A 23,665-nucleotide genomic window follows, 5' to 3' on the forward strand; every position below is an offset into this window, starting at 1 on the left:
AAGGTGTCAATAAACCACTACAGCCCGTTAGTGTATTTTTCGAAATATATCTAGTGAAAACAAAGATTTTGTATTACTGTGAAGCTTGTTTTTCACTCCCTGTTGTTGTCCTGCACATTGTTTACATAAATATCCCAATCTGTGGAAATATAATCACATACCATACTGATGGATAATCAAGATATACCTTGATATTACTAGTACAAAATAGAGCTGTTTTAATTCTTACAGTGCATTCTGTTATACCAATAATTAAATATTATATATATATATATATATATATATATATATATATATATATATATATATATATATATATAAGTAAAATGGTGCATTTCATTTTGGAGACCTGTTTACTGTTAAACTTGCAGTTGCATTTTTACCAAACCTCTGAAAGGCTTGTGTGTACAGGTGTGATCAGTGCCCTCCCATGACCCTTTCTTGTGCTCAGTGTGGTGCAGGGCAGGACGGCTCTCTCTGCAGGCTGTTATTATGTAAACAGCAGGGCGCACATGTAGCCTAGGCCCCAAAAACTGGAGCGACCTGTTCCTGCACAATACGGCTACTTAAAGGGATGAACTCCAGTACTCACTAGGCTGAAAAATGCAGGAATACCCATTGGTCGACCCATTGTCGAGTCAACTGTGGTTATAGGGCACGACGTCTCCACCCTCCTCAGTATTGCAATAATTCCCAATTTAATTGTGTGTGTGTGTATATATATATATATATATATATATATATATATATATATATATATATATATATATATATATATAATATATAATTTGCATAAAACATGTAGAAATGTGTATAGGTAAACTGTTTATTTTATATATGTATTTCTATGTGCAATATTTGATTTGATTTGAAAGTATTTTACTAAAATATGTTGACATAAATAAACAGTCCCAGAATCCAACTGTGGCTAAAATAGTGGGCTGATTTATGGGAGGAGGTGATTTGGTTCAGCCTTTGTAGCTTTTAAACTATGTTAACTCTTTATTGACCTGTCTCATTGAAAAACAACATTAAATGTAGGCTTCTACACAGGATTTGAAGGAAAAAAAATAGTATATAAACGGACTCGTTTTTCCATGAAGTTCCATTTGAAGTTTCAAATATTTTTCTGCACGTTGCACATATCTATAAAATTAGTGGAAAAACTCACTTACTTTTAATAGCACAGTGCACAAACATAAAAAGTCAATAATCAATATAAGTTACCTATTAAGCCTAGCGATTTTTACAAGACAGGGTGCAGGGTGCGATCTGGGACTTTAAAAACAATACTACAAGTACAAATACGTTTGTTGTCGACAGCGGCACTACAGTTCCCGTGAGCCTCCGCGCTCAGTGCAGGAAGAACGTCTGTTCACACAGACTCTCACTGATCCAAGTTTGGAGCTTTCAGCTGCCAGCCTTGGCCCATCATGTAAGTGCAGCTGAGCTTTCCTTTGCAGTGCAATTGCAAAATCCCCCTTTCCAGCTGATTTTGCAAGGTGTGCATTTCTACTGGCGCCCTCTGCATCGAGACCTGCAGTCCAGAGGCAAAAACACCCCAGTTGCATGACGATCGGAGGCTGCATTTTGCATCTTTGTTGCAAAGCAAGTCACAGAAGCTCCAGAGCGACAGAGATGGAGGGAGGGAGAGAGAGAGAAGGCAAAGTCTTTTGTGCTTCCCCTCCCCCTCTTCAAAGCAAAGGGGAAATGTCTCTGCCAAAGGGAGGTAAGACTATGAAAGTGATCTGTGCAAAACCAAAGAAATGCAATTAGAGCTGCAATCTTTGCAAAGTGCATCGCTGCAGCTCCGGTTGGACCAATGCATTTTTAAGTTTGAGGCTTTAAAAGGGTCAGTTGCATTTCCTGTTTAGGAGCTGCCCTTTTGCAGAGTTCCTGGTAAGACGATGCTTGCAGCAGTTCAGCTGTATTTTGACGTTGTTTGCATTCTTCTTACCGGGATTACGGGAGCCCATGCTATTTTTTTTTTTTTTTTTGTATTTGTCAGGCACTCCCACAGAGATTGCAATACGAATGCATACGGCTCTTTAAATGTTTCTTTATATATATATATATATATATATATATATATATATATATATATATATATATATATATATATATATATATATATTATTTGTATAATCGCATATGACACAAACATTGATAGTTTCCCAGGGTAGTTCTCTTCTCACCAACTTTTTGGTTTCCTTGTCTGAATTTCTGCAATAGATTTGCAAGGTGCATTGGAAACTTATCTTGCTTGATATAAATATTATGATTTATAGCTAACGATTGGACAAAAGGATCATCACTCAAGTTATATGGTGTCACAGTAACTTGTCCGGCGTACAAACGTCTTAAATAGCGCAGGGGTCGTGTTTCATATCAGTCGCTTGCATGCTTGTTTTCTGTCCGTGTGCGCAATGGAAAATTGCATTTTGATTTATTTTTTATTATTGGTAGTTCAACAGTCTCATCTTGCAAGCTTTGTTCCTGCATTAATAAATAGGTGGACTTTGTAAATAAATAAATAAATAAATAACTTGCTAAAAATAGCAGGTTTGCAGTCTGCTGCTGCAAAACACCGATTCGGGGATAGGCAATTAAAATCTGCAATCAGAAACATAAGCCGCAGTAATACATGTACAAATATAGCACGATAAACAACATTCAAAAAACAACTATGTTTTTTCGGTTTAGTCTTTGAAAATGTGACTTCATGCAAAACCTTTACGTCGCAAAAAGGACGTAGTTGCCCTTTAATTGTTATGGACCGTATTGAGCAACGTCTAATTATTGTGGGATTTGGTCATATTGATTAAAATTACTTATATTTGCTTTTTCACGCTATGTTAATTTGCAGTGCCGATCATTTAGCGCAGAACAGGGCTTTTAGCTTTTTGTTATATATGGATTATTATATATATATATATATATATATATATATATATATATATATATATATATAAATTGTCCTGTTTGCGGGGTGGGGATACTTCTGTGGTTTGTGCAGTGGATGGCTTTTGTTACGTTTTCTGGGTGCATCTGTCGCCCAGAGCACATGTACCTGCACAGCTGTTTTGCAGATGTTTGTAGTGAGAGTTGTCTACCTGTGTGTGGCTGGAGGGACAATACCCTGCGACAAAAACGCTTCCTTTAAAGATGATTCTATTCTGCACAGCCAATAGAGGCTACAGCTTATAATTATTTTATATAATCAGGATTCTTTGCTCATATTTGTGATCTGCTCTGCTTGATTATATTTTTCTTTTCCAACATGCACAGTGTAACTAAACCTATGCCAGAGATAAAGACTAGAGGTTCTACATGAGTTTAGAGTGAGGAGATGTGGGAAACCCTTGTCATATGTTTATGCTGCTGTAATGGAGGTATATCTTTCCAGGGTATACCTAGCACCTTTGTAACAGCCCATCAACGGCCATCTCCTCCAACCCATTGTCAAATTAAGTGCAGCCCAGTTGAACCACTGAGTTAGCCTAATTCCCCATTCGCTTTTCTGCAACCCGGTGTGCGCCAACCACTGAGCTTCACAATCCTGACGTTTGTCATGCAAATCACTTCTGTTTCAGCTGCTGGGATCCTGAATCCCCTTTTTCGACTGGGCAATTGTTGGTCACGTTCCAGTTCTATAGTAGTTTCTGCTGCAATAACAATAGGATTGTTTGGTGTATTGTCCCAGTGATCCCGGAGATTCCTCCGGGGTTGTGGACGCTAAACAGCCTGTGAGCTAGTGCCTGCTTTTTGCCTGCCTTAGCATCAGAATAATTGTGGAAGGAACATATATATGATAGTAGGGGTTTTAAGTGGAGATCTGTGCTTCTCAATTTTTTCTGTGATCTTTAGAGTGTTGCTTATGTGGGTCAATATGTAAAATGTTAATATTACCCACAAACCCTGATCACGTTTTTTGTCGGCTACACAGCTTGGTGCAGATGTTGGCTATGTTGCAATATTTTAAAATGTTGTTAGTAAATGTATATGTATGTAGTGCAGCTAATTGTAGACATAGCAGGGTATGAAAAGACAAAGCAGCTCATATGTTTCAATCATTCACAGCCAGCACAGATAACAATATTCAGGGCTGATGAGGAAACAAGTTGAGTCAGCATACATTTCAATAAAATGGAAAACCTTTTCTTCTACAAGAAGCATTTTGGCAATCGTCGGAAAAACAACTGACCATGTTTACAGCTATATTTTGCATGAGCTGTTCTGATGTAAGGTAGAAGACCACACCTAAGAGTTTGTTCTTGGTAGAGCATTGTTCTGAAACACCTTTCTAATTTAAACTGCTTTGAGTGGAATAAATCAAACAAGGAAAACAGTTTAAGATTAATTAGAATTGGTTTTAGTTAACTAGTCATGGTGGCTGGTGACAAATGTTTTGGTCATTTACTGAAGTTAAGCAGGTAAATAGGTAGTTAGTCATCAATAACTGGTTAAAAACACTTCTAGATGTTTCACGGTGGAGCATGAACTTTGCTCTGTTGTTTTAGACAAGGCAATAAATAACTTGGTGTTGTTGTCAAATGCAGAAACAATATCAACAATATTTAGCAAGTCATAATGCACAAATATGCATTCTGGATATTTTCAAAGAAATTTAAATGTCTGCAGAAAGGGTTTTGCAGCTGTAGTGTGTTACACGTACTGACTGCCATACTAAAAGCAAAATTAATGAATGTGTAACCATACACAAAAATCTTCAAATTATTAGTATTTTTTTTTAATTAACTTTTCTTTTTTTTTTTAATTCTTCAAGCCTTTTGAATATAAGAAGAAGAAAAAGCAATCCATTGGAAAGTTCTAGCTTCAGTACAGTAGTGTGTGGTTTAAAGCCATATTGAAATACTTTGCCTTAACACACCTGTGACATTTTTATATGGTTTACTTGAAGCAGTGAAGGCAGCGCATATTCACACGGTATGCTTAGCACATTACCTACTTTAATCAGGTTGAGTGAGTTTGGAGATAGAATGTCAACATATTGACGTCTAATTTTAAACACAGTAGGCCGTGTTTCTTTTCCTTTACATACGTCCAAAACTCAAACTCCTCTAAAAAGCAAACTGAGCGAAGACTAAACTATGACTCCAGTGCGGTGAAATGTTTGGTTTTGAGAGAATCGGTTACAGAGCAGTTTGTAAATTGAGCCAGCTTGCTCCGATGTTAGTTTACTTTGCAGTTTCTGCCTTGCTTGGTTTCTTTTTGGTTACATGTTAAAAACCTGTATCTTCTCTTCTTGCGTGTAGTAAAATAAAGTTAAGCCCCCCAAAATGGTAATTGCTTTACATATGAGCCAATAATCCATTTAATCCATTTTAACTGTAGAATGCATTCTCCCCTCAGTGCGGTGACTGTATATCATTAATGTCTGCAAGAGGAAGCTGGGTGTGAACTAATGACATCACATTTCCCAAAGAAGTTTCTTAACAGCTGTACCTCGAGGGTCTGCCATCTTTGGCGGTGTGTGGTATCCTGCACCCTGCTGAACCACGCGGGCTCTGTGTGCAGCGATGACTGAAACCACACACACAAGACTTCCCCTACTTCTTCTCAATTCAAAACTATTACCGGTTAATGTGTTTTAAATCTCATGATCAAATCTGAAACTCTGGCACATGTAGCCGACAGCAGTCGCACACTTGTGAAGGACAGTGCGGGGGAGAGTGTCAGAGCTCAAAGGGTTATTTTAATCCCTGCCCGGGTCTTCCTCCGAGAAGTCCTGGAATTCCATTGACGGATTCCTGGCATTCCTGGAATTCTGAGCCGAGCAGCGGCCAGGGCCAGCCCGAAGGGGGGGAAAGGCGGGGACTCGGATTTCGAGAAAGTTGGGATTGGTGCTCGGCATGGGAGAGACAATGTCTGACAAACCAATGCCAGACAATAAATAATCGTGCGAATACGATGGCTTAAATGGATCTCCTGGTAGTTCACAAACTAGTAGGGGCAGGGGAGGACAGTATTGTGGCCGGCCTGAGGTGTTGTAGCTGTCTCTGTCCTGAAGCAAGTCTGGACTATTAACAGTTGTGAGGAGAAGCTCATTGACAGTTACTTTATTTGATGTGTTTTTTTAATTTTATAAATAGTTTACAACTGGTTTGGGGTAATGTAAAAACTGTTTACAATCTCATTCATTATATCCTTCCTTGTAAATGAGTGTGAAATATGCATTGTAATCGTTTAGGTCATTCCTTTCCTGTCGATTTAATACTTATTTTTTAAACCCATGGAGTGATGTAGACATCTCTATGGGGAAACACGAAAAGAAAAGCAACAGACAATTCTGTGTGTTTAAGAGGAAAAAAAGGCAGATGTCGGAAAAAAAGATTAAGCTGAATTTCTCTGTAATAAGCAGGTGGTTTTTTACGGGGTTTTGTTAAAAGCCCCACACTATTTTTGCAATACTATTATTACCTGGATCTTACTTTATTTGTTAATAGCAAAAATGATTAAATCTTCGAGGTGCACACAATCCCATTACATTGTGCCAAAAATAAACCAGGTTGTAAAATAAGAGTTTATTACACAGAGAAAATCCGGCTTACTCTCTTTTTTGACATTGGTCTTTTTTTTCTTCTTTTAAACATACAGAATTGTCTGTTGTTTCTTTTTGTGTTTCCCATAGAGACGGAACTCTGAAAGCAAAGCTAAAATTAGTCAAGACATCCTGAGTGTAAGTCACCCATAACACAAAACACCATCTTGAATAACAAAATCAGAAATATTCTCCGCTAAAATGAAAAATCTTATGTAATATTCTGTTAATTCAGCTGTCAAAGTGTTTCTCACCAGGCTCTTGGTATTATTCTTAAAACCACTGTTGGCTCGGCTTAAAACAAACTATGGGTAAAGTATTTCCTGCCATGAACGCAAATGATGTAATCCATGCACTGATTTCTCTCTCTCTCTCTCTCTCTCTCTCTCTCTCTCTCTTGCCAGTTAAGAGTATGCGAACCCAGCCTTGCTACTCTATTAGTATGAGAGCAGTTTGTGTGTTTTTTTTTAGGTCACCGTCAGGCCCGTTGACCTCTTGTTCAGCTCTGACTCAATATGCAAGTCCTGTTCCCTTCCAGAAATAAAAAATAATAATAATAAATAATAAGAGAGTTCATGAATGAGCATAAAAAAAGAAAAGAAAAAGGCATTCACAAGTTCTATAGCTTGGTTTTTCTGTGCCAGTACTGCATTGTTGGTACATATGTTTGAGTGAGTTTTTTGTGCTGCTTAAGTGCATGATGTAACCCTTGAGTTGAAGCCGTCCTGTGCTCTTCTTCGTAGCGTGCTCCATCTTGTCTGAAACCTGGAGACACTAATGCGTGGAATTTGAATCCTTCTGCATTCAGGGTGAGGAATCTGACTGGGGCAGAGAGAGAAGGGTGGCAGTTGAATCGGTTTTGAACAGTTGGAGAACTCTGAATGATTTGATGATAATGTGCTTTGGTGAGACTGGAAAGCTTGGTAAAACGCAGTTATGGTTAAAGTGTGAAAACTGTATGTTTCAAAAACCCAAAGACTAGGTACTTTTTAGATTTCATTGATTTAAAATCTTGAAAGTAAAATAAAAAATAAAAAACACAAACTTCCAGTGGGTTTATACTATGTACCGTTCCCCCGCTATGCGACGCCTCTTTTGCTGGAACTGGGTATGTCTGAATCCTCCGAGAAACTAGACCAAAGACAGTGAGGCCTCTGGGACTGTAATCGATCTTGTTACCTCGTGGAGGTGTTTAATAAAGTATAAGGATCCAAGTGTTGCACCAGTGAGGTCATTGTTCATAAGGCCCGACGTGAGAAAGATGAGAGAGACACAGTGTTGAACAGGGCCCAAGAGAAACCATTATCGTTCATTCAGAGGAAATCACACGGTGGATCCATCCATCAGCGTCACGGTGTGCGGGGTGGCGGATGAAAATCGCGTGGTGTGCGTGCAGTACATCATCCCGACACTCAAACTGTGTCTGTGTGTGTGTGAGCTCTGTGCGTGTCGGCTGTGTGGGCCGCTCCCAGAGGGCTGGGGCCGCCAGGGTTGGTGGGGTAATGGCAGGGGAGTGAGATCCAACTCCAGTCACGCTGTCAGCCCACAATTATCCTGAGCGCACGCTACGCAGAGCACAATGGCAGCCTCCGTGCTGATGATAGCCTGTCTCCCGAGCAAATTGCAGGCTAGGGCAGTGAGGCAGAGCTTTTAATTAGCGCGGAGGGTCTTGGAGCCGCCGTTCCTCTGCCCTCGAAAGCACTGCTGGGTCTGTAGGACGGCGCAGAGATTATGAATCGCACGGGGTGGGTACACAGTGATAGCCTTGGTTGGGTTATCGGCATCGCTGCGGGGAGCCCCTAAACATCTCCTCACTGTGGCAGTTTGCCCTGTTGCAAGTCTCATTTGCTTCGAAATCTAAGGAAGACAGTCTCTTCACTGTTGTTATTGTCATTGGGGGGGTTTATATTAAACTATAATACAGTTCTAGGCATCACAGAAAGGATTTTAAAAAATCTTACTAGAAAGTCCTGAAAATGTACAGTACTATATGGGAATCTGATCAGGCATAAGGGTGTTGTTGTTTTGGGAGGCGGTGTAGATTTGTCATGGTTCCCCTATGGCCCCCTGAGGTTTGCCCCCAATAGTATGAAATAAGACCAAGGTAACTATTTTAGGTTTGTGCACCAGAGCACTATATTCGCACTCTGTAAATGTGAAAATGAACTGCTAATTTATCTGCCTTTATTTCTTTTTTGTAAACTAGCAAAGAGGTTTTGGGTACTTGTGCAGAACTTATTGAGGGTATACACTTATTTCCAGGTTGTTTTGGTGGAAAATCCTTTATGGGTGTGTTATATGATTACCTTGGCATTAATACAAAATAATGTTGCATCCATCTTCTCATGGATTCTCTCTCTCTCTCGTTCAGGTAAAAAGAAGAACCCAGGTTTGAAGCTCTCTAAGGAAGTCTTCGAGCAGCCTGCAGCCACTGCGGCGTAAGGATGAATTTGCTTTTGATTTGTGGAGGCCAGAAACACAGCAAGAGCAGAGGCACTGTCACAGAGGATAGAGAGAGACAAAGGGAGACTATGGTTAGGGTTTGGGGCTCTTCCCATTGCCTTTGGAGGAAGTAGGCAAGAGTTTCAGTCTCAGAAACCCTAGCTCAGCTGCAGGTGTTTTATTGCGGTGTGCTTTTGACTGAGGGACAGATGCCGTTGTCTTGTAGTGTCTGTCAGTTCCCAGTAAAAATGCCCAGGTTATGGGAAAAATTGGTACAAACAGTGTTAGGCTGGACCTCTGTAAGAGTGAGGTAGAATAGTATATAGTAGATAATAATGCTAATAATCTGTTTTTTGTCCTCTTCAGTGCACCCAGAGATTTGGACTCCAAAGCCTGTGTTACCATTGGGGAGAAGGTAGGATCTTTATAAATGTACATTTACAAATTTCATAGGAAATGAGTGGAGAGGGTACGATGTTGGAAGAACATATTCTTGTAATTATATTATTTTGTATTATTATATATATATATATATTTGTAATTACAGATAATAATAGTTAATTTACTATTTTCAGGCTAGAAGAAAAATGCTAATCCTGTAAATTATATGTATTTAATAGTCAGGGCCTATAAGATAGAGTGTGCAAATTGTCTCAGATTTAAGACTTAACCAATGATAAATAGGAACAGATCGATAAATAAACTTTCCAGTCTATTACTGCCTTTCACTCCCTAATCAACAACGACTTACAAATAATGCAAAAAGCACTGCACTGTTATTATATGTGTGTGCACATAGCTAAATCTCAGTGTTGTTGCATAGTTTGTGTACATTAAAGTGCTATATAGAGAATTGCTATAGGAAGGGCCTGACCTTTGTCTTATTCATACTCATACAGTTTATTTATTTTTCTTCTGTATTTCCAGCTTGATATAATAAGCTTGAATTCAAAGTAACCAACATTATTTTTAAGGTTAAGGTTAGAAAAGTAACAATTTCTTGCCTGTGCTTGTGTTTCTGCATTTCACAGTTTTCTGTGTAATTGATCAAAAAGGCTAGATGCTTCTTAACAGTGTGGGTGAATCTCCCTTGTTACACAGAAATTACTATTTCTGTAACATTATCTAATTATAAAGCTGATGATTCCACTGTAATATGACTAACAATGTTAGTGAAATTTAATCAGTATATCTCAGTTGTAATTTTGATTGATTCACATTTGAGAAAATGCTCAACTGGCTTTTCTATGCATTCAGACAGGCTTTAGCAAATCAAAATACGGACCAGTCTGCCAATTGCAGAATTACAAGGCCATTGCTTCATGGCGTGTTTCCATTAGGGAGCATAATGAAACTTCTGGGGCGCAGAAAGCCTTGTTCGATCACTGGCTATTTGCGTTTGGCGCCCGGTTTATGTAGCGATGGTTAAGGATGTGTGTGAATGCCATCAACGCCTCAATTTCTCTCGTCAGAACTTTGTGGTGAAAGCAGATGACCTGGAGCAGATCGGCGAGCTGGGCCGAGGGGCGTACGGCGTGGTGGACAAGATGAGACACGTGCCCAGCGGTCTGATCATGGCAGTCAAGGTGAGTGACAAACCACAGTCAATGGTCATTCCCAGATACACTCTTAGCTCCATGGGCACTGAAAAGTTTCCGATGCATTATAACCCGTTTTGGGTGATTTCTGAAGTGCTCAGCACCACCCTGAAGAACTATGGTTGAGAATGCCCACCTTTAGCCATTCCTCTACTTATGTCTACTTATGGCCAGTCTCTGGCCACCTTATGTCCAGAGACTGATGCATCCCTGTGAAATCCCGTGTTTGGGAATCCTTGACAGCAAAAGCACTACATGTAATGCGCTGATGATTTGTGCTCTGCATCTGTGTCTACAGAGAATCCGGGCGACTGTGAACACACAGGAGCAGAAGAGACTCCTGATGGACCTGGATATCTCAATGAGGACCGTGGACTGTTTCTACACCGTGACTTTCTACGGCGCTCTCTTCAGAGAGGTATGGCACAGAAGGCCTCTCGTGCTACTGATTCGCCTGCAAAAGTTCTCCTAGCAATATGGAAACATTCTTTGCATTTGTTTTTCAGTTTAAATGTCTAAATAGGTGTTTTGGATTCCTCCTTAAGACTCGGATGGACAGGTAGAAAACCTAGAGTCACGTGATTAAATATGATCAAAATAGGAATCCAGGCCAATTTATTTTCTACAGTTTCCACCCTCCAAAGTCATCTACATTGAAATTATCTTTCTGCACTCTTCCCTGTCCTGATTCTCCCTCTGTCTGTCCCCAGGGTGATGTCTGGATCTGCATGGAGCTGATGGACACTTCTCTGGACAAGTTTTACAAGCAAGTAATTGAGAAGGGAATGACGATCCCCGAGGACATCTTGGGAAAGATCACCGTCTCCGTGAGTCCTGTGAAATGGAAGACTTCGTTATACTGTCGGTCTTCACTGCTCAGAGACGAAGGCCACATTTTGTATAAATCAATACTTTGACTGCACGTGTCTATACAAAATTGAAATCTGATTATGCATGTCTTTTCATATCAGATTTAGTTTTTTTTGGCAGAACTACAGTAGTGCGGTATATCTTTCTGTAGACAGTTTATTTTGTTTTCCCTGCATGCATTTTAAAATAAGTTATCAAGCACAAACTACTCAAACCTGCAGTGGCTGCAGACTATGACTCCAACAACAACAAAAAACAAAAAATGAGGGAAAAAGTGTAATTGCCTCTAAAGATCTCTCCAGATCACAATCACAATGGAGCTGGTTTCAGAAATCATACTCCGCAGGCTGGGAACAATAAGCCATTCATCCATGTTTAAAACTGTGGGGCAGAATGTGCATGTAGACTCAGTTACCCCCTTGGTTAGATTCAGACCGTTGGGCTGCGAGAGTGTGTGTAAAACCGTCAGTGTTTATATAACAAGATGTGTTTGTATCTCGGGAGGTGGTGGAGGGGTGGGCGACGTGGGAGGCAGACTGAAATATCGTACAGGACAGTGTATCTGTGCCGTGTTGAACCTTTCCCTCACTTTCCTTGCAGATTGTAAAGGCCTTGGAGCATTTACACAGCAACCTGTCCGTGATTCACAGAGGTGAGAGAGGGCTGATGATCGCTCATGTACCAGGCGGGGCAGTGTGCTCTGTACCTTATGCCGGCGACAGTTTCTGCGCCTGGGGGGTTGCGTTTACATGGTCAGATTTGCACACATGGGGGAAGTGGGAAGTTTCTTGTGCAAATCCAGGCGTGACTGTATTTCCTGTGGGCTGCGGACCTACCCTGACTGAAGCGACATCTTTTTCCTGCAGCGTATTCTCTGGTGAATTTCGTGCTGTATTTTAGGCATGTGAGAAATGTAAGGTAGCCCAGCCCACAAAGCTGTGATTTGACACGCCTCTCTGTTGCTGCTGTGCAGATGTGAAGCCCTCCAATGTGCTCATCAACACGCAGGGCCAGGTCAAGATGTGTGATTTCGGGATCAGCGGCTACCTGGTGGACTCCGTGGCAAAGACCATGGATGCTGGCTGCAAGCCCTACATGGCGGTGAGTGGGCAGTGGCTGAGATGAAAACAAAGAAAAAATAAAGATTTAAGGTGTTGCGTCTTTGCATCCTAATGTATCAAAACATTGTCCTCAACCTTCAACCTAAATGTTTCCTCTTTATACTTTTCGCTGCAGCCTGAGAGGATAAACCCAGAACTGAACCAGAAAGGCTACAACGTCAAATCCGACATCTGGAGTTTAGGAATCACCATGGTAGGCAGCGAGCTTTGATCTCTGACCTCTCGGCAGTTTTAAGTTGTCTCCATGTCTGCATATCCAGTTTGATGTGAGAAGCCTCCAGAGCTGCGCTTTCCGGTTGAAGCCACAGGGCTTTTGAATGCTAACTGTGGACTGTGGACGGGCTGTATGTCCCAGTGTAACCTGTCTCTTCCTGTCCTTCAGATTGAGCTGGCGATCCTGCGCTTCCCCTACGACTCGTGGGGCACGCCGTTCCAGCAGCTCAAACAGGTGGTGGAGGAGCCGTCCCCCCAGCTCCCCGCCGACCGCTTCTCCCAAGAGTTTGTGGACTTCGCTTCCCAGTGGTGAGCAATATCTTTCCCTGTATCTCTCTACACAGACCGACAGAGATCTTATTTCATGCTATGTATTGTTTTATTTATATCTATAGATCGATAATCTGATTATCTTTTTAAAAAGGTCCCCCAAGTATCAAACCATCTGTGAAATCGTGCTTTTGTATTATTCTATGTTTTTACTTTTCTTGAAGCCAAGGTTTTTATCTTTTACTTTATTTCGAATTGATGTCCGGAAACAGCTTCTCCATACAGTGATCGCAGTTGCCCAGTAAGATGAAATAGGATTTCTGTTGAGAGACACGGAAGGAAGAGAATACATTAATCCTAAACCTTTAGAACATTTCTGTGCAGTGTGACGCCAGTACACACGCAGTCTGAAAAGTTGTCATAGGGATGACCAGGTGCATTATGGGATGTGTTCTGGCAGCCAGGAAACCAGGATGTTGTTCCGTTTTAGTTTTTTGCTGGTGTTTACCAGTCGCAATTCCGTAATATGAATAATGACAATATAAATATACAGCAGCCAGATGTATTGAGTGTCCCCGCTCCATTGAGTGAGTATCTGGAAAGATTCGCAGTGATCGTGCCACACTGGGATGCCTGCCCAGAGCACGTCCCTCTCTCTGAGCAGCTCTTCCTGTCCTTGTCGTTTCGCACGGTTCCTGTGAGGCAGGGATGACTTCACCGTCCCGCACTCATCTCCCCTGTAACAAAACAATATTCATAGAGCGCCCCCGTACGCAAGGTGTTGCCAGCTGTGATTACATCCTCAATTCAGGGTTTTTTGTTTTGTTTTTGTTTGCCTTTCATTTTTTTGTATTTTTGTATTTTTTTTTGTTTTGTTTCCCCTCTCCCCCCAAATTAGACAGAGGAAGGATGGGAGACGGGGGATGTGTTGCCGTGACCTTATTCCTTTCTATTTGACTCATTTCATTTGCTAAAAAAAGAGGACCTTTGATCATCTTCCTATGTGAGGTTTTCTTCTAACACAGCAGGGAGAGAAAAAAGTCTGGCGCACGGTTTGTCACTTCCTCAAAAAGCTGAGCATAAGTTTAATGGAAAAACTGAATGTGTACTGTATACAAATGACACAATAGCAGTTACCATTTACCATTTTTTAATAAACAAATGCATACATATATGTGTGTGTGTGAGAGTGTATGCATATAATAACAATGCCTATGAATGGGAAAGAATCAAATCATTGCCCTGCGAACGGAATTAATATGAATAACGGTAAAAGGAAAAACAAACGCCAGGGTATCCTTATGAAAACAACTGCCCTAGCACTAATCTTTCCATCTGTTTTTTTTTGCTTGTTTATTTAATTTGTTTTACAGCTCAAAGATGTTGTTATCTCCGGTGTCTTGAATGACAGAAACATTGTGCAGTACAGGTACACATCTTTAACTGAGTTAAAACTGTTCTCTGTGTTTCTTGCCCCAGCTTGAAGAAGAATTCCAAAGAGAGGCCGACCTACACAGAGCTCATGGTGAGAGTCCGGTGTTAATTACCCTTGTGTGTAAAGTGAAAGATACGAGTGTCGGAGTCCGAAAAATGTGCGGCGTCACCTGTAATTGACCTGCAGTGACTGCAGCTGGAAAAAAACTCCTTAAAAGTTTACATGTTCCCTGCATTGGCCTGTTTCTGCAGCTGAAGTTCTTTTATTTCCCCACTAGAGGGAAGACTTGCTTCAGCAATGCATCTATACAGTTTATTTTGCTTGTCCAGAATAGTATGAGTTGGGAACAGAGACTTTTTTTTAAAGCATCAATGTCCCAATCCAGCTCCTAACTGTACAGGATCTATTTTATTTGATTGATTTGATTGATTTATTAATTTCTAAATGCTCTGAATACTTGCAGCTACATCCTTTTTTCACCTCCCACGACGCCAAGGAGACGGACGTTGCCAGCTTCGTCAAGGTCATCCTGGGAGACTGAGGCAGGCTCCTGGCTCCGCCCACATGCCCGGCAGAGGCGGGACTACTCCACTAACACAGCCAATCCAGGAACCCGAAGGACACCACAGCGGAGGGGGGGGGGGTATCACTGCCCTGCGGACTGACGCACATCACTGAAACACAGGGTCTGTATGTGTCCTGGATGGGGCAGCGAGTGGACACTTGGCTGGGGAGGGACAGGTGGGGGGTTAATTCAGAGGAGAATGCCTTTCTAAGAATATAGATATGTATAGATGTATAGATAAAATCTATTATTTTTATATATATATATATAAATAATAGATTTTATGCTCGCTCAACCTCATAATTGAAATCTTTCTGCGCTAACCCCTCCTTCACCCCCACCTCTCCAGGTGCCACTGCTAGGTATTATGAAGTTTGTGTGGATTTTGTTTTGTCGGTTCAATTTATTATTTATTAATCTGTTTTGAAGATGCTTGTTCTGTGTGGTTTCAAAATGGAAACGTAACAAAAAATAAATGTTGCGCTATATATATATATATATATATATATATATATATATATATATATATATATATATATGTATATATATACACAAACACACAATGAAAGCATTACATAGTAAAGATTTAGTGAGGGTTGTGGGTGAATGTATACGTTTGTTTATTTGTTTGTTTTTTTAATCATAGCCTAAATAGATATTTAAAATTTTAATGGTGACTTCACAACAATAGTATACAGCTACCTTTGTGCAAGGTGACCCAAGAAACCAGTACAGTCAGTGTAGTACAGTACAGCTGCTACTGCCACTTCTGTGTGCTGAGGAAGGAGTGCAGCCAATGCAGGGATAAAGGTCAAATCCTCATTGATTTTTTTTGTTGTTGTTGTTGGCGGAAATCAAATACCTCTCAGAGACAGACAGGCTCAGATTCTCTTCAGGTTGCAGCCAGAGATGTGGAAAGATAATTGAATATCCGAGAGTGAGAGTGCCACAGTTTGAAGCCATAAAAAACATTATTGTATTTGTTATATTTTAGGCCAAGTATTATTATGCAATTACTGGTTGTTGTTTTATTTTTTTTGCCTTTTTAACAACCATCCCCTCCAAATCAGTGAGCAAGACAAGTCGTAACCACGCTGCTGTTACGCTTTGCAATGTTTTAAAAAGGTATTCCTACCAATTCGAGAGAGGGGAACCTTAAATTAGCAGCAGCGGGGCCAAACTTAAACCCCAGGACAAAACCTTGGACTCTGCAAAGCTTCAATATTCTATGGATCAAACTTCACGCCTGTTGGTCTGTTTATTGACATAGGACAAAAATTACATTTTGAGCTTTTGAATTAGGTTGTGTACACGGCCGAGGCTTGTGCTGCTTTGTCGTCTCCTATTCTGTGCCACACTTGTGTTGCTTATTTACATCAATCAATCTGTCTCTCTCTGTCTGATCTGCTGATGTTAGTATTGAGCTGAGCCAGACTGCCTTTGTGCTGAACTGTTTAGCGGGAGCCCTATGACTCTGCAGGAAACTTAGCAAGTGATTCAATCCCCTCTGGTTGCCTGGGCGATTGATTGAGGCCTTCACTCTGTAACGAGGCCTCACAATAGGGAAGTTTCTGCGCGGGGGTTTGGTTAGCCTATCCTGGAGAGATCACGGTGAAAATGCATACTAATAATTCTTCTATGATATAATTGATACTAATTATTGAATGTTAGAGATAGTAGTGATAGTATTTATAATTATGGTAAACAGTGAAGTCTGGTGATGTGCTGGGGAAGCTGCTATATTTGCTCGAGGACAGACTGCCTCTCTGGATTATAGCGGCCATTTCTTTTTCAGGGGGAATTTGCCGATTCCCTGCTTTTATTTAAAGAGAAATTATGTTTTGATCCTGTAGAAAGGTACCACAGGACGGGTCACAATCGCAAACTATAATATACTACACTCTACCTCCCTCTTTCGCACGCTGTGTTGTTGTGGTTTTGTTCTTCTGCTTAATATTTAACACCATAAAGAACATTTTTCTTTATGTATAAGGTGACCGTAAGATTGCATAGGGTTGGTTTAAAGATTTTGATATTTCCACAGACAGCTTTGTTACTTCGCACCAATCCCGAAGATCGCCTTTTTATTTTAATCTGTGAATGATTTTAACATTGTTCTCCTTGGATTCCATTAAGTGTGGGCAACCTATACTTGGCAAAATAGATATGCTAGGCCAAATAATAATAATAATAATAATAATAATAATAATAATAATAATAATAATAATAGTCTTAATGAGTTGACACTTGATGACTCGCATCTGCCTCTTGTTTGATGCATCTGGTTGATCAAAGAGCAAGATCGAGATTTTACTTGTTTTTAAAGCGGAGTTTAAAATGCCAACAGGTGACTTTGCCATAAACTGGGTTTACGACCTACTCTGTGATCACATGCTATAAATTCGGATCAAAATAAGAACTGTAACCCTGAATTGACAACCACAGTGGGTTGTAAGTAATGAAACCAAGACGATTTGAAAACTGATACCATAGCAGACATTTCGTGGAGTTGCCTTCTGTGCTTGGGATATTTACCAAAGACTTGTACTCTTAAATTTTGATGTGTGTATTCTCATGTAATTCAGGACTGATGTATTCGTATCTGGAGTATTGCCACACATCATGTGGCTCACCTAGCTAGTGTTTGTGACTTGCACCCTAAAAACCATTTTAACAGTTTTTCAAAATTACACTGAAAATGGATGGAATAGCCTTTTAAGATTTCTGCTTTCTTTTTCATTTTCTTAGGTTTTTTTTTGTCTTTTTTTAAATGTGGTGTTTGGTTGTTGCTTTCAAATCAATGCCGTGGCTCGTTGTGTACGTCCCCACCTGTTTTTTTCACTGTTTATGTTGCCCAAAACCCAGCACTGTTGGCCAGTGATGTGTGATTTCTCATGAAAGTGTGAACTCCATTGTTCCTGCCTCGTGCGTTGTGCGCTCACACCATGATTACTGTGCACCTTCAGGATGGTCGGTGCCATTAAACATTTCCTCTCCTTTCCGATGCGACGTCGTTCGGACACCTCCGACAAACGGCCGCAGAGGAAAGAGCGAGATCCACTGAAGGTGGGAGGAAATGTCTGTGGCGACTTTTGAATAACGGGCAAAAGAGCCATATCTATTCACTGCATCAGCTCAGCTCAGTTTCCTAAATCTTATATACACACACACACACACATTTATTTTATTGTGTTGTTTTTAACCAGGGCTTTAAAGATTATAATCCGATGGATACACCATCGGGTATTCAATGAAGCTGACATTTTAGCGTACTATGATGGTTTCACAGGACTGTGGTGTTTTTAGAAATGAATGATGCTCCTTAGAGAAGGGAGTCCTTGACAGTTTAAAATCCATCGATATCCACATTTCACACAAGTATAGATTGTGCCTGTGAAAGCGGAAACCTCTCTCTCTTTCTGCGAATATTTACATTCACCTTGCGGGAAATGCATACACTGATTTTATTTATTTGTTCTCTTTCCACGTGCTGTGCTGTTGACTTGAGCTTGATTATTGTTTGTATGCAAACAAGAAGTCCCTCATTTGGCTCATTAAATACTTGAAGACTGAGTGGAAAAGGGTGTAATGCTGGCTGTGTATTTGTGTGCCAGGATGAAGCCCCTTCATCAAACCAACCATCTTTGGCCCTCACCATTTTTCTAAGGCTGCAAATGTTCCATGTGTTCTCGGTGTTTCTATGCGTAACCTTCATTACTGCATGCAAAATTAGAAAGTACATAATTAAGAAAAACAAAATGCATGAGATTGAATTGATTGCAAGTTTGCCTCCACTGAGTCTAAAGTACAGGATTCCTCCACCCCCCATTTCTGTCTTCTCTCCCCAGTGCCTAGCTGATACAATCACCACAGACCCCTGGCTGGACACAGTCTTGCCAGGAAATCACTATAAGTTTATCATTTTTTTGTGCTAGTTATTTAATAACCCAGGCTGTTAGAAAACAAGAGCGCTGTGGTAGAATTTAGCTTTCGGTTTGGGAGCTGCTTGTTCGTAGGAAGAGGGCAGTGTTGTCTATTCTGCTCGTCTTTGTGATTTTGCATCCAGTACATCTTTGTACCAAAGTCCAATTTGCAATGGAGTTTATCAAGTGAATGTGAAACAATGTTTACTTTTCAAGGTTTAAGAGGTGCCTAACTTGAAAATGTATGGTGTATTATATTAGGAGGTGTACGATTTCTCTTTTCATACAAAAGCTACATATGACATGACAACAGGTTTATCACACTGAAATTATGCAGAAAAGTCACTATATTCTTTTCATTTGTACTGTACTATGGAGCAACCTTAACTATTCGTGGGTTATGATAGATCACTTTAACCAAAGGCCTGGATTTTAAGCATTGCTAAGAGTGTGCTCAGGAGGATTTTAATTATGTCACTAAAAATGCTATTAATGAAATGGTGTATTTTTAGTTGTGGAGTTGGGTTCTATTTACATTAAGTATGTATTTATGTATGTATGTATGTATGTATGTATGTATGTATGTATGTATGTATGTATGTATGGGAATACTGAATTTTTAAATCTCTTTTCCTTTCAAAAGCTACCAAGCAATAAAAACCAGACCCTCGCTCAGATTAAATCTCTTTACTATCATTTTTGCACCAAATAAGCAAACACAATGATTTGAACGGTGTAGAGATACGACAAGTAATGGGTATAATTGGACGATAAATCCACACAATCTAGTGTCCCAATATGAAGATCCTATTCTATGAAAATCACAAAAATAATTAAATAAACCAGGTTATTATGTATGTGTTCCTTTTTATGAATCTAATTTTGTCCCATGGTATTTGCACACGTGTTTTATATATTGATATACCTGTTGAAATGAGACACTGCAGAACAATAAATAAAGCTAAGGTCCCATTCATTCCCCTTTACTAATCTTTAGTTGTTATAAATGAGCAATGAATACATAGGTCATCCTTACAGGAATGAGGGGCCACTTCTTAATTGTCTGGTGTATTTAAAGTGATAGGGATATATTCACTGAGGGTTATTTAGCTGGGCCTGTTTTTCTTTTCTTTTGATTCATTTAAATGTTGTCTTCAGTGAAAATAAAACTGCTGGTTTCTAAACTGGAAGTAAATATTTTAGAATATTCCATGTGTAGTTTGTGCCGTAAGGCCTATGTACTTTTATTACTGCATTTTTTTGGGTTTGTTTTAATTTTCTTTTTCTAAAAAGGGTGTAATTCTGTCCATGTCCTATTAAACCTAAGTATACGTGTCCTTTACGGTTTAAAGTATTTGAAATTTGTTCTCCATATACGTAAAATATAGCTGCGTTTCGAGGCCATGAGTATTTGAACCGTATTTGCGTATCATGGGTCTGCTCTCGTCTGACCCAGCTTTCGTTTGGCATGCAACGTTGAAGAGCACTGTGCTGTCGTGAGATTGAGGCCCATGCAGAGAAGCAGGGTGTGGGGGCCCTGCATTATCCCTTAGCATGATCCATTAGCAACTCTGACCGAAAATCACCTGAGATCATGGCCTCTGCACGTGTGAAGTCCACAGAGGGGGCACTGTGGTGTCAAGTCTACCCCAGGATAAAAGTTCTCAGCATATCTACACATCACTGTAAGGCATTTGCAAAGACTAATGACTGTTCATTTAGAGGTGAATAAATTTCTATGAATATTTTAGATTGCCCAATCTGATTGTGTGCAATTGTAATGATGTAAACTCAATAAAGAGGTATTTTTACACAATAATACATGTGATTGGTCTTTTTCATATATATTCTTAAAATTCTGTGCCTGGTTTTAGTTTTCCATGTTTTCATAAAAATGTATTTGATCTGGCAGGTCATATCATTCATGCTGCAGTATTTTATGTTTGTTTGTTTGTTTGTTTGTTTCCAATTGTTGGATTGTGCATTTTTTGCTTTGCATCACACAAGCTTCCTTGGTATTCTGGCCTGGTGTTCAGAGTCCTCTCTCAACCTATCAGCTCTTTGGGCTTTCACTCCAGCGGGCCACAAGCAGGTTAATTACTCTTAAGACGAATTTATAAAACCAGAGGGACAACCGTCGACAAGTGCTGAGTTGCCTTTGATGAGACCGGCATGGGGGAAGGCAGTCCTGTGACCCTTCCAGAAGGATAACATCTGAGATGGAAAAAGTAGACCTTTCTTGAAACCCCAAACTAAACCCGAGCAAAAAAACAACAGTCCAATCAAAACAACTCGATGAAAAGGTTTTGATGGCAACATTTTCCCAACCCCTCCCCCTCATAGGCAGTACCTTGGCTCTGCTGGCCGGGACTTGACTGTGCCCGTCTGGGCCTTGTGCCCCCTTCCTCACCCACAGGGCCCTGCCACTCAGTCCAGTGCCACCTGCTCCTGCACTGACGTGGGTCTGTTTTGACACACATCCCACCCCTCTGAACTCGATCTCAAAACAGCTTTGCTGCGGGGTATTTTTAGCCCCTTCAGTCTTCAGCGTCGGCAGGAGTGTTGGAGCTGCACTCAGTGGAGGAAGATGCTCAGCACTTCCTCCTTCCTGAATCTTGAAAGATGAAAGATGAGGGCCAGGGTCAAAGTTCACTGATGGGTAAGAGTGCACTGTTACAGTTCTCCCATTGCATGTGTCCATTCAGAAACCACTGATGCCTGCGATTCCTTTTCAAACATTGCATTTGCCTCATGGTGGAACCAACATGCACAATATAGCAATATTCTGAGACATATGTGATGTTTATCATTAGCAGTAGTCGTATCTAGTTTTCTTGCTAGGCTTTGGCATAGATTGGGAAAATGAAAGACATCCTGCATGTTTTTCATTGCGGCCTCAGACAAAGGCTTTGGACGCGTGTCGGGTCATGGACTCCATTCCGGTCTTTTCTGGCCCTGGAAGGCAGAGCATCGGAGGTTTGTGGCCAGTGCTCGCTGACACTCTTTGGCTCGGAACCCCCGAAGGTCAAACCTGCTCACCCCGGCCAGCTCTGGTCTATGCTCGGATACCGGATATCGCTGGAATGCAGCTTGCTCCGCATTTTATTTTTAAAGGCCCCCAGTAAACCCATTTGGAAAGCGCTTGCTTCTTCGGCCAACAGAGCTGTTTTTCTTCCTGCCCTTGGACGTCAGATTGTTTCCTTTCTCACCTCTGAGCGGCGGAGACCTGGCACGGCTCTCTTCCCCCTTGTGAGATATTACCGAGCTGTTGGGCTCTGGCGCGGAGCCCTGCCGAGGGAAGCAGAAGGTTTCACTCAAGTGCCACTCTTGGACTCGCACCTTTTGCAGGGCGGTCGAAACATGCCAGACCCGGTCCCCACCTGAGCAGAAAACACACACTGTCCCTGACTTTCTGGCCAGGGTGAACAAGTACGCGGTATTTACGTTGTGAACTGAGAATTTGTGCTTCTTCTTTGTATACATTAAGGATATTACACATTGCAAAAAGTGTAAAGCATTTTGAATAACTAGAATTAAATCTTAGCCATGCACACTACTGCAATCCCAGTGATTCATGTGTTTTTACATTAAAGCGTATCAAACAATCTCTACAGACAGAACAGTGTCCAAATGTGGGTTTACGCTGCACCTTTTATTTTACAAACTATAATGGCATAGGTTTTTACACATGCACCTCAATAAGACTTTTAGAGTGTTTGTATTATACTAATTATATTTAAAATAAACAAGTTAAAGACTGTCTATTACTCAATAAACTTGAGTATTTTGTCACTTAGTGATCTGCTTATGAATTTGAGTTTTGAATCTGTTAATAAACTGCATTATCAAAGGGTTTTTTCTTGACAGGAATGGGTGACCTGGTTGAGGATGAGTTTCTTTTGTTTTGTTTTTCTTTACATTTGACCGATAAAACCATTCCTGATGGAGCGGGGACTCTTTCCTTTTAATGATATTGTATTATACTTTCAAATCCTATCCTAAGTGCCTGTGTTGAAAGAATCTAACAAAAGAAAAGTCCATCTCCAGACGTGATCTTTCTAAAAGCAAGGCTTAATGCAATGCTGGGAATCTCATTGGGCGAAAATTCAAACCCTCCGGTCGGGAAGTTCTGCAAAGTAACCATGCGTTCAGGCGCAAATAAAAACATTTATATAAGAGAAAGGTGGGGGGAATAAAGCTTAAGAATCAGCAGTGACCACTACTGCCAAGTTATCTGTATTCAACAATCATAAGAGATAAGTAACTCTTGTGTGTAATGGGGTTATGTAAAGCCCCTAGACCTGCAGACCGATGCCTTTCAAGACAGTAATTCCAGGCAGCATTTCACACGGAGGGGAGGGGTGGGGGGTGCACCTGCATCAGAGCAGCGCTTTGGAAAAAGGAAGAAAACAGGATCTGAACCTCAAACAACATCCTTCTGCACCCCCCTCGCCCAACCCCCCCCCCCCCCTTCAACTGTTTGTGCTGCTATTCCTGCCTCCTTGTAGAAAGTGGGAAAGAGATGAATCAAGGCCACGGGACTTCCTGAGACCCTGCCCGCTCATCACCAGATTCACTGCGCTGACGTCCGCACGCCCATTCATCTTTTTTATTTAAATAGGGATGAATGCAGTGGGTGTTAAACTGCAGCGAGGAAAAACGTGAA

At 40.7% G+C, this 23,665-nt stretch overlaps 1 protein-coding gene across 2 annotated transcripts; it reads left to right on the top strand.

Moving 5' to 3' along the window:
* The first annotated feature begins 1,338 nt into the window (after positions 1 to 1,338).
* Positions 1,339 to 20,818, top strand: map2k6 (mitogen-activated protein kinase kinase 6). Of its 2 annotated transcripts, none has more exons than XM_066704416.1 (12): positions 1,339 to 1,435; positions 8,934 to 9,000; positions 9,371 to 9,419; positions 10,477 to 10,590; positions 10,901 to 11,020; positions 11,313 to 11,429; positions 12,073 to 12,124; positions 12,446 to 12,573; positions 12,709 to 12,786; positions 12,976 to 13,115; positions 14,556 to 14,601; positions 14,975 to 20,818. In XM_066704416.1, the coding sequence occupies exons 4-12, from the start codon at positions 10,552 to 10,554 to the stop codon at positions 15,050 to 15,052; spliced, it is 798 nt and encodes a 265-aa protein (XP_066560513.1). In that variant the 5' UTR covers positions 1,339 to 1,435; positions 8,934 to 9,000; positions 9,371 to 9,419; positions 10,477 to 10,551; the 3' UTR covers positions 15,053 to 20,818. The 2 variants fall into 2 exon arrangements, with proteins under 2 accessions (XP_066560513.1, XP_066560511.1); XM_066704414.1 differs by having other exon boundaries at positions 1,365 to 1,729.
* Positions 20,819 to 23,665: the final 2,847 nt, after the last annotated feature.

This window comes from Amia ocellicauda, chromosome 5 (assembly GCF_036373705.1).
Source record: "Amia ocellicauda isolate fAmiCal2 chromosome 5, fAmiCal2.hap1, whole genome shotgun sequence".
Taxonomy (NCBI): domain Eukaryota; kingdom Metazoa; phylum Chordata; class Actinopteri; order Amiiformes; family Amiidae; genus Amia; species Amia ocellicauda.